At 40.5% G+C, this 12,306-nt stretch overlaps 1 protein-coding gene across 1 annotated transcript in view; it reads right to left on the bottom strand.

Annotated features, from left to right (window-relative positions):
* LOC146688950 (contactin-associated protein-like 4) overlaps positions 1–12,306 on the bottom strand; it is a 130,619-nt gene that overhangs the window by 89,453 nt on the left and 28,860 nt on the right. The window contains exon 2 of the mRNA XM_085437227.1: positions 11,339–11,449. Coding sequence (XP_085293353.1) covers positions 11,339–11,449 — 111 coding nt within the window. The remainder of the gene's footprint in view (positions 1–11,338; positions 11,450–12,306) is intronic.

Below are 12,306 nucleotides of genomic sequence, written 5' to 3'. Positions count from 1 at the left end.
GCTCAGAGCTAGGATACAGGCCAAGGACACGTGGTGTCAGCTATGGATTATGACTTTTTCATGGTGGGCAGGGGTGGGAGATGGAACAGAAACTCACAGATAACAAGTTCAGTTCCCACAGCACCAAGTTTGTGCCCATCAGAAACTGCAAATGTTTCACAAGTGTCCTTGAGTCACACCAAATAAGAACACCATCTTAGTGCCTAAGATTGATTTAGATCAAAATAAGAAAAAAAAAACTACTGAGAAACCACACATGACTGGGATTATCGGAAATGTGGAACAGATTTTTGATAAAAGCCTCATATGAATTAACAAGCTATATCACTGCAAAACACTTGTTACGTAAAAAAAAAGAGAAACAAAATCTTTACACTCTTTAAACCCATGCACGTACAGTATCTCACTCTGTGATTAGTAAACATGAAACATTGTCAAAATGATCATATTTTAGTTCATATGGATAAAGAAGTAAAACGGAAATAGTCCAACATATCTACACACATTTGTTTGCCATAAAATTATTATAGAAAACCCCAACGATCAGACAACCGCCAATAAAGTAGCACTTGGCGACAGTGGGAAGGAAAAGCTCCCTTTAAAAAGGAAGAAACTTCCAGCAGAACCAGGCTCAGGTAGGGGCAGCTATCTGCCATGACCAGGTGGGGGTGAGGCGAGGGAGACAGGACAAAAGAGAGCCAGAGATTAATAATAGCTAGTGATTAAATGCAGAGTTGTGTATAAACACGTACTGAGTGAAAACAGGTGAGTGAAGAAGAAACACTAAGTGCATCATGGGAAGCCCCCGAGGTCTGTTGCTGTGTAACTGAGAAGGGAGTTCAGGGTCACCTAATCCTAAAAGTAGAGAGGGTATCTGTCTCCCAAATCAAAACTGGGAGCTTGTTCCTCAGGAGTGAAGTCCGAAGGCTGAAGGCTATGCCTCCTATGCTCCTTTCACCACATGTAAGCCAGCAGTTTGAGAGCAAAGGGCTCCGTTGGGGTGATATGGTACTATGATGTTTTTAAGATAACATGGGGTCTGATTATTTAAGACCCTGTATGTGAGGAGAAGGAAAGCATCAAAGGGGTGTTTTTTAGAGGCTTTTCCCTCTGCTTGCTATTGTTGACCTGCCTGGTTTTGCAAATTTATGTAAGAAAAACTAACTATGCATATGTGAGCTTATGTATCAGAACCTGCTTCTTTTTATGTGCATTTGAGTGCTAGCAATGATCTCTGATGGCACAACCATATTTACAAAGGATGGGCACTACAGTTTTCCTCCTAAAACCTTCATTTTGTCACTTAGACTTAATGATACTGCAGTCACGTCCTGTTTATATAGCTGACTGCTTTTGATTGGAGAGCTATAAATTTTCTCAGCAACCCAATTACATGTCCCTATAAAATCTTTATTATCTATGCTATTTATTATCTTTTAATGGTGAAGCTCGTGTTAGTAAATCTCTAGTTTCAAACTAGCAGTAGCCACTAGGAATTTTACTGAGAAATACCTGCTGCTGCAGTTACTGTATGTTCATGACCAAAGTCTGTGGCTTGACCACAGAGAGACCAATCAAGCCGGTGACACAGCTTTTGTTGCAACAAATAATGGAGCAGTGCCCCTGGTGCTAGACAGAGCCATCTCCACTTGCAGAATTAACTTCAGCTTTTGTCTCTGCTAATAAGACGGTAAAAGAACTCAACATCCTGCAATCTATTTCTATCCTCTCTGTTCTAATTGCTATCTCCACCATGTTAGTGTCTATTGGGAAATAGATGGTGACACAACGCTTGTCAGGGCAGTGGCTTTACAAGGAGGAATAGATGTGTCTGCCAGATAAATGTACTGTTTGGTTAGCACTGGTGCACAGTTGTTCATGTCAACAGAAGGTTGGAACAAGAAGACAAAAGCAGAACTGTGGTAGAGGGGAAAGGATACGAGCCATTACAACAAGGGAAAAAAGTCACCCAAAGTCAGCGGGTCTCAAAGATGCAGTAAGTCACAGATAACTAAGCAGAGACGCATGGCAGTATTTCAGGCCAAGATCTGTAAATGTGTCTGTGTCTGGTTTTTAAACTGATTTGAGTGGGAGAGTCAAATATGAGACAGAGCTTGAGGTGTATTTCTGACAACCTGGGAGATAATATGCAGCTATATATAAAACTGACCGGGCACCAGAGCAAATAAACAGTCTTGGAAGTAAAAAAAAAAGAAAAAGAAAGAAAAAAAGAAAAAAGAAACACCTGAAAGATACAGAGGCCAGGTCACTGAAATCTTTTATGAAAGCCTTTAATACAGGTATAGCAAAACCACTTTTAGTGTCCAAATGCAGCAAAGAAAAGAGCTTAAAATCATAAAAACCAATGTGATTTTTTTAAATATGTAACAAAGCTGATCTTTGAGTTATACAGAATCCTAAGGGGGTCTTAATTCATCTTGAAAATGAGAAGATAGGATCCTTATTCCCAGAAAAAGAACCTGTGATTATTATTTTATAAGTGAATACTCCCTGTGAAAGGACAGTGCTTAGAACTTACGATGCTTGGTTGCCTTTATTCTGCTTCAAGATGCATCAAACACTTTTAAAACATATTTAAGTCTCTTGATTTACTTTTTCTGCATGAAGGGCTTATGCTGGGCTTAACCTGGGCTCATGATCATTTCCATACCATTGAATATATTCGAGAATTTAGAGCTGGGCATTTTCTCTAGTGGATGAGGATGAATTTGAGCTAAAAGACCTTTATTATTGACCAACATTAGCTAAGTTGGGTGAAATAAATGGTAACATCAACCCAAAAGTGCTGAATGTATAAAAGTAAATATTTCGTAAGACGATTTTTCATGTGCAACCTGGTTTCATTGCTGCCGTGCGGTTTAAGTTTTGATCAAGTTTAAGCACGTGAAGCTTTTAGCTTAAAATGTAATTTGTGTTCATTTCAAACTGTCGTATTTCCCATTAATAGCATGACCCTCAGTTACTGAGCTTGGCAGTGATGGTACTGACACTTCCATATTGCAGATGTTGAGAAGTGAGCATTAACAATGAGCAGTGTATATCAGAAATTAACCTTCTTGACAACTCCATTAGGAGTCTTCATCCACGGATACTTGCCATCTGAACCGTGTGTGACCATGGCCATGCATATCCATTAATAATATACAGGATGTTATTAAATATATGATATTTCATGTGAGTGAACACAGTTAAAGAAGACTTATGGGTCCCAGATAGTTTATTATCAGCAGTAAATTGGGGTTAGTCACAGCATACAAATGTGATTTTTAATGAGCTGTCATGGATTAGTTACTCTGGCTATTTTCAGTAAATTGACTGAAGGATGTAGAAGCAATGTAGACAGAATGCTAAGATTAGAGGCTCTTTAGCTGCATTTTGTCAAGGAATGAGGCAATATTTATATATATTTATCCATATAATAAGATTTATGGGGAGGCTGACTACCTCAGATTAGAAGGAACTGAATGGAGGAGCTGTGGAATTTAACTAGATAGGGTGTTTAACAGTAAGCAGTAAGTGGGCACCTGGGGTGGCAAAGGTGACACATAAACATATCACACTTAAATCAATATCTGATTCTACATTTAATTCCCCCCCTCTGCTAATGTTGCACCCCTCCTTGAACTCTAAATGAGCACTTCCAGAAAATGATTACTGGGGACTGATGGAGTGTTCCAAGCCTGTTTCAGCATAATTACAGTGACTCTAATGTGCAATTATCAGTATGGACCACTGAAAAACAGAAACTGTTTAGAAGTTAAATACTGCCATTAACATTTGCCTATAAATGTTAAATGCGGCCATTAACATTTGGCTTTAAGATGAAATGGAGTTATCTTAATGTTTTCTTGGCAGTCCAAATGAGACTGAGTTTAAATTATAATTACAGCTGACCACACTGTACAAAGAAGAGCGGCAAGAGAGAGGAACTGCTGGATTTGAGAGGAGGGAGGGGCTAAAGAACTCTATTGTCATTCCCCTTATATGGAGGCAGATTTCAGCTCAGTATCTGTAATATGAACACCTGAGTGCACCCATTTAACATCAGCTTGATCACCCCTGTGGGAAATTTCCCCTGTGCTTTTCTTTAGTCCTGTAACAGCATTGACACAAAGATGAGACTGTTAACTAACTCAAGAAGAATCACAGGTTTCCAGGCATACATCATGTATTTTCAAATTTTTCAAATGCTTTGTCACGGAGCAAACTCCCACTAGGATAGATGAAAATTCAGTGTGTGTGTGTGTGTGTGTGTGTGTGTGTGTGTGTGTGTGTGTGTGTGTGTGTGTGTGTGTGTGTGTGTGTGTGTGTGAGTGAGTGAGAACTGGCTGACTTTGCCAATAGCAGTAAAATAGCTTTTTTCAAATCTAAAGCCCTGTTCTGGACTTCACTTTGCTTTTTTTCCACACAAGACCCTCAGTTCCAGTTCTAGGCCTGATGAGGTGGAAAAAGTCAAGCCTAAAGGCAGTAACAGCAAGGCACTGATCAGCTTGTACAAAGAGTCCTGGCATCTATTAACCTTTATGTACCTCAAGAACCAAACTGCCACTGTACAGAAGATTTGAGCGTGACTGACCTCATTATTCTGGATTTGAAAGGTGTACCTTGTACCCCGTTCTGCCTTGGATTCACTTTCCGTCAGGTGCTATCAGCGGTGTGAAAATATTTCTTCATTAAATAACAGGTTGAATCTGGACAGATGGCACCACACTGCTCCTCATTTATGAACAGAAATTTCAAAAATGTTATCCCCAACTCTGTGCCTCTGTATTGCTTTAGGCGTCTGAACTCACATGGGTCAATATAAGTTTTGTTTTTACTTAGGCTCTGATAAGCTGCTGCACCACTTGCACTAGTCTCACTCCTCCAGTAAAGTAGTTCAACTTAGTCCTACAAAAGTGTCTTTCTTGCATAACTGATGGCAAAAAAAACCAAACTTGCTCAACATATTGAGGACTGTTGCTCCTTGGCCTTTAAATTAAAGCCTTCTGCTTGAGGGCCTCTGCTGAATTCTGTGTCAAAGCCTCTCTCTGGCCTCTCCCAAGACCCTTTTTTTATAGCTTCATCAGAAGGAGCAACTCTCAGTGCCAGGGCCATTTCCCAGCCTAATGAATTGGCCACGTTCAATGTTCAGCCAAATAGTGCATACAGTGAGGCACAGTACTGGGAGTGGAGGCAGTACTGTGATCCTTGAGTGGGATTAACAGGGCACCATGTGTGAGCAGCCTATCCAGCACCAGTCCCCATATGGGCTGAGCAGCCACGATGCAACTCAAGAGGTGGGAATGAGAGCCAAAGGAGCCCAAGGAAGCACGTGGGAGTTCTGTCACCTTCATCTAATCCGGCTGCTTGGCTTCTAGTAGACTTCTAACTACTTTGTGATGGACAGGACACTTCACTGTGCTTTGCTCTTCACTTTTTATTGCCCCTGTTCACCAACAAGAGGGAACTAGTGGAAACTGACAATCACTGTTGTAGAATCCTGAGTAAATGACAGGACGCTGTTTCTGTTGTTCCTTTAAACAACAAATGAGGGTGGGATCAAGAACTTCCTGGAATCTGCTTGTAAAAACCAAAACTATTTACATTTGGCTTGTATAGGTCTGGGCCACTTTCAGACGGATCTTTACAATCCTGTTATGACCATTTCACCACAGATCTCAAATGTGTGCAATGAGCAGTGGGTTTCTCTGTCAGACTGGTCAGACTTCCATGTTCAAGATCGTAGTTTGGGGCTCAACTTAGCAGTTTCAGGATGTATGCATGTATTTTTTTGAAATTTACAACATTGTGCATTGTGAATTCTATTTTAAAGTTAAAAAAGGGAGAATACTCAGCAGGAGAGACCCAAAAAAGCTGAAGGGTTGCTGTTTTGACACACATGAAGGAGATTCAGAGACACATCATAGAGATGCCATCAGAACAGGACTTCCTGTTATTAATCTAAAAATAGCCTCACCGAGCGTTGTCCAGATATGCCTAACAGTTGACTTTGAAGGGTTTTAGTTTTCATGAGTTATTCCCACCACTTTGTAATCATACCTCAAACCGAGTTCTACTTCTGCCACTAAAAGTACACGGGACCTGAGATGGTACCTTGTGGTATTTCGCACTAGGATGTTGCCTTTGGATCTCTTAACGTTATTTGTTGATCACCTTGTGAATCCTGCGGATGTCTGATCAGACTAGGATGTGGGGAGTCTGGAGGCTGGATCAATTCATTAGGTTCATTATGTCCCACAAGTCATTCCTGAGGAGTTTCTGCAATGTGCCAGGTGTGCAACAATGCGCCAGGTAAATGTTGGTTTCTAAATAACATGCACATAAATGGCAGGAGCCCAGGTTTTCCAGCACAATGTAGCATTTCATTGTCCCATAAATGTATTGTACGTGTACAATGACAATAAAGGCCTATTCTGTTTTATTCTATAATAATGCTTTGATAAGTGTTATTCACATTACTTGTCAGTGGTTTTAATGTGGCAGATGAATTATGTATTTTGCAGATATTTTCTACCTCCCAAGACATATTCTGAACCTGCCCTGAATGAAATTACAAACTGAGCAGACACAGTACATGTTACACTAGGCAGTTGGAAGTGGTCCAATAAGTGCCTGGCTTTAGTGTTTCAGTGGAAAAACGAAAACAATAATTCCTCTGTCTCAGTCTAATATCGATCAGGGGCCTGTTCTTCGTACCGCGCTAAGTGAGTTAGCTGGATGAGATTGTTGACGATTTCGCGTGATCCTGGATCGTTCGGTTCCCCGAAGCCCATCCGGGACTTGCTGTCATAGCAACAGAGCCGTAAGCGTAAACCTGCTGGGGAGCAGGTTTACTTTATGTAAACAGGATTAGATCGCGGCCACGCAGGTATGTCCGCGTCATTCATACGAAAGCAACAGCGATATTCCACCACTGTTTCACCATAAATAAATAACATCAATGTAACTAAAGATAATGCAGCACTTGATCCTTTTAGTGATGTCACACAGATACATACAGGTCATTCCCTAAAAAAGGGAAATGTACTATTAACATTCTATTACATGTATGTGATTATTACAGATGTAATTCATATTTCAGAGTAGTAATTGTAAATTACTTCGTGTAATCAAGATGAGAGACCACGGCTATAAAAGCGAAGGTGGATTTGGGAAGTCTGTCGCAGTCATATCCTGTCCGTTTACGCGAGCAACCCATTGCGGAAGGTGCAAGATTGATAAGGAGAGTCCTCAGAATTCAGCGTATATTGCGGGACAGACAGGATCCTTTAGCTCAGCGCGACAGTGTGCTCATAGAGAGATATCGATTTTCCCGTGAGGGTATTATTCACTTAACCAACTTGTTGACGAGGGGGTGCAGGACCACCACCTGTCTTTTTTTGCTCTGCCCTTTTCTTGGTTGCTGTTATGAACAAACAAACAGAGTATTCCAGGGTCTCTTTCCAAGAGACGACAAGCAATATAAGTGATAAATATTACCATTCTGTAGAATATTCTTATATTTCACTTTTACTTGTTCCCATGTTCTAGTGGGTCCTGTTGTGGCTCTAATGTGAAAGGGGATATAATATAACATATTATAATATAATATAATGTAATATAATATTGGATAATATGGTGTGATATGATAAATCTACCCTACCACCTACTGGTGTTGGCCAGAGGGGCCGATGGCGCGATATGGCAGCCTGGCTTCTGTCAGTCTGCCCCAGGGCAGCTGTGGCTACAACCGTAGCTGCCTCCACCAGTGTGTGAATGTGAGAGTGAATGAATAGTGGCATTGTAAAGCGCTTTGGGTGCCTTGAAAAGCGCTATATAAATCCACTCCATTATTATTATTATTATTGAATTACTTACGAGTTTAATTTGTCAGAAACTTTCTGCCAGCCCTCTCTCCTTGCTTTTGCAGCCTTTGCAGTGTTCCCTTGCGTTTTAATTAAACTCTGAAACTCCTGAAATCCCTCACTCAAGAGTTCTTGCTCTGCTGCCGAAAAATACCGAGCGCGCTCCTTCGACATTTTCGCCGACCAATCAAAGGGTTGCCGATCAATGTTTCTACTATCGATGCGTAGCCCCTGTTGGGCCACCCAGTGATCTCACATTACTTCATCCAGCTATACTAATCGTCAACAACAGGTGTGTTCGGGGAACCGGAATAGCGAGCTCAGAGTTAGCGCGATGATTTGGTCTTGGATGTTTCATTTGATCTTGGATGTAGTAAGCGACGTACGAAGCACAGGGCCCAGGTGTGTACATCGTTTACAAACAACCTTATTTAAAAAACAACATTCTGGTGGCTCATCTTCCATTTTTCTCCAGCTTGATCAAATTATTCTTACAGTCTGAGTAAAAGATGAAGAAGTCTCCCGCTCCCACTGACGATGTTGTCCACTGGTTCTGCAGTCTGCAAGTGAGCTTTGTAAAGCTCCAAACATGGCATGGTAGCCCTTTGCAAGGCCAGCATCTGCATCCAGTAGAGACATCTCTCTTGAATTTTTACTGTGTTCTGTGAATCACAACCCAGTTTTATGTCCCTATTGCGAGCAGGTGGCCCGGTAGAGACTTTTGATGTACTAGTGTAATATAATTTCAGTGTGTTGTACAGTACAAATTGTTAGCAGTAACTGTTCTTTATCTATCTATCTATCTATCTATCTCACATGTTAGAGTCATTTATAAAACAAATGATAAATTGATAAATGTCATCTTCTTCTCTTTGTTTCGATATCCCTACAGCCAACGCGAATGTATTTCTCACACTCTGTGAATCCAGCTTAGGCTTGCCTTTGATGTTTTGTGCTCAGTGCCCTGTAGGGAGGCAAAGACTCTCCTGCACCACTGACACCCACAGAACTGAGCACATCTCAGTAAAAAGACAGAGAGTCGGTCAAGGAGTACTGTTTTTTTTTGTTGTTGTTGTTTTTTAATTCTCAGTCTGTTCCTACCATTTCATTGGCCTGAAGGTGCTTCTTGACGGTTGATGTCAACAACTGACCAAATGTATGAAGCGTAAAGCTGCACAAGGTAAAAACTTTTTTATGGATAGCCTGCACCTCAAACCCCTCACTGTTAATACTTTCAAACACAAATGTGAAAAATGGAAAAGGTCATTGCTGTAAGGGAAAAGGGTAGAGAAGAATGATAACCATGCAGGTTGAGCTAACACAAATCTTATATTTAGCCCTTTTCGACAGAATAGTTGCAGGAAATATGAAACCGTTCCTGTTTTTTTTACCAACAACATTTAAAGAACTGATGATCAAACAGATTAGATCAATGACCTTTGTTATATTTTTAGTTTGTTTTTTTAAGAACTCGAGGTAAGCAGTGGAAACAAAAGCACAGAGTAAACTTACTGTTCTTTGACTTTTCGATTTTGTGTATCCACCATGTTTGAGTTGGATGTACAGGACGAATGTAAAGGAGATATTTAACTGAATGGGGGTTTGGGGGGGTCAGTACATAATGAAACTTGTTTTTTTTAATAAAAAGAACTATCTCAGTCTTAACCCAATATTATTATTTATACACTTTCTTCTAAGAAAGTTTGCGAAAGTTGCTTTGTGGCCTCTCATAGGTGCTTTGGGGTCAGCCATCAACGTTCAGCCTCAATTGTCACAGCACTGACCAGTGGCCCAGTGTTTTGTGTTGCTAAATGTATATTCCTTAATGATTGTTATTCATGTTGTTTTCTGCTCACGTTATATTTGTGGTTCCAGCTTTTAGTTTCAGCCACTGTGTCTTCCATGTGTTCCAAGTTTCGTGTCCAGTCAGTCGCGTCTCAGTGTCAAGTCTGTGTCTCTGTGCACGCTTCACGTTTCACTTTGACAGTCTTATGTCCTATGTTAGTGTGTTCAGTTTTGCTTTGCCTTTGTCTTGGTATGTCTGATTAGTCCCTGCTGTGTTTCCACCTTTCCGTTTGTTGTCACGTTCTCTACGTTACCTGTGTGTCATGTGTAGTTCCATTTTCTTCAGTCATGTCAAGTCTTGTCCAGTGACTAATGACCAGTCAGGAGTTTCCTAGTTCTAGTTTGAGTTTGTTTTGTTTCATTAGTATTCATGTATCTTGTTTTTAGTTTGCATTTTCAAGCAATAATGCTGCCGCCTTTAGTTAAGCTTTCTGTCTCCGAAACTGGCGTTTGGGTCCTGACCTAGCCTGCCACATAGCTCACCATGACATCAATAGCATTTTGATCTTTATAAAGTTTTATTACTGAGAGAAGTTTTTAACAAAAGATAAAAAATAAAGGAACTAAATCCACTGATTGATCCTTTACAAGTGAATACTTCATGACAATAGTTTTTGTAAGGGGGGGGGGTTAAAAACATGAAAAACGTGTGCGGTTTGGAAGGTAAATCCAGTGTGTCACACAATCTGGGTCAGATAAGATTCAAGAAGCATACAAAGTCCCAGCATGATGTCACAAGCTACACTGCAGACAGACATATGTTGACATTGTTTCCACATACAGCAAAAAAAAAAATGCAATAGTAACAGGAAATGCATGTCTCATCCGACTGTCAACTTATTTGGTTACCAACCGAGTGTAGACAGCCAGATGACATCTGCTCCACATACACAAGCTAGTATTACCAGATGGCAATTTAATTTTGGAACATTTTTTTTAAACCAAGAGCAAGAACTCAATCCAATCAAGACCAAGAAAAGACAGTCGGCCAGTCGCGACAGTAATTCAAACGTCATGTTTGCTGGAGTACTGAAATCTGGTTTCTGTGTATGCAGATGCCTTCCACATGCACAAAACATGATGAGAACCATCTGACAGAAGGGGATACAGTTCTTTGTTTATTCTTGTTAGCCAACACAAAAAAGATCAACCAGCAAAAACAGCATCTTACAAGAACTGGGCGAAAGGTGTGTGAAGCACAGTATAGCAAAATACATATGAAGCCCACAGTGTGTGTACCTATTATCTTTCTGCGACATCCACAGTTGTGGGCTGTACGATGACTACACCATGAGGATAATTGAATTTTACTGTGAGTGCTCTGTAAGGTCAGCCAAATGGATTTCTTCACAAGGTAGCAAATAAAACAAAAACAAAATAATTGCCTTTACAATAAGAGAGCACTCCCCAATGAGTTCAGTTTTATGTTTGAACCTTTACTGCTGTGTGGGATTAAGTTTGAGTAATGAATTCTGGGTAATAAAGTCACAGTTTCACTTGGGCTTGCAGTGGTGCACGGCTAACCAGCTTGGATTGTCTCTGTTAGCATTTTTGACAATTACCAGGGTACTAACAGCAGATGGTGAAACGTCTAAGTTTAACAATAACAATGAATAACTACTCACCTTCTCTCCTGTTGACCTTAGCAAAGACCGGCCCATGACTACTGGACAGCTGGGAGGAGCTTCTGAAGGATGATGGTAGAAGACTGGACATCAGTGGGTTGTCACAAACATCTGTTATCCAGCCACAGCAGAAAAGACAGAGATCAGTGTTTACACTCACGGTCTGTTTCACTGGACATTCATAAGGACTTTCTGTGAGGAGTTTGCATGTTCTCCCTTTGCCTATGTTAGTGTTGTCTAGGTGCTCTGGTTTCCTCTTGCAGTCCAAAGACATTTAGGCTAAATGTTCATCCTGAATCCACCGTGGGTTTGGAAGTGGGAAAGATTCTGCACTTAAAGTCTGTATGTATCTCACTTTCCCAGGAACTGGCTTTGGTAAGGTGTCACATCCCCTCAACAAAATGATCAGATCTATCATAACTGTCAAGGGGGGAGGGGGGACCCCATCCACTCTTCCAAAACAGTTAGCCTAAAGGAAAGTACAGATTAAGAGTTTAGAGCTGTGTAAGTGAGGCACATAATGTAGGATGCTTTGTATGGTCAGTAAGACTAGAAAAAGTGATCTATACTAGCCCATTTCAATCAGGCTCATAGGCTAATATCTCAGTGTGTTTTGCTCATATGATAGTGTCATTCCACCTGAAAGGTTAAACTTGGATTGCCCGATACCCAAAATATATGTAATCCTAGGTTGGGGGATAGATATGGGGCCTTAAAATGCTCTTTCAGGCAATAAGACAGCTTGGTTTCATGGAGAGACGTTTACATGCCTCATACACTCTAATGTTTATGGAAATCAAGGACAAGCAATACATCAACGTTCAAATTTTATATGAATTAGTGACTTATGTACCTGCAGTTGAGTCATTGATACAATGCAAAAACTATATCATAAAGTGAAGTGCTTATTATGATGTTATGAATGGCTTTGATGATCAGAGGATCTACACTATGACAAGAGTTTGTCC

Source organism: Copadichromis virginalis, linkage group LG17, assembly GCF_057382275.1.
Source record: "Copadichromis virginalis isolate Kocher_CV1m ecotype Utaka linkage group LG17, C_Virginalis_male_GT1.1, whole genome shotgun sequence".
In the NCBI taxonomy this organism is placed as follows: Eukaryota; Metazoa; Chordata; class Actinopteri; order Cichliformes; family Cichlidae; genus Copadichromis; species Copadichromis virginalis.
The sequence above is the reverse complement of the archived record's forward strand: the minus strand, read 5'-3'. Positions and strand labels throughout refer to the sequence as shown.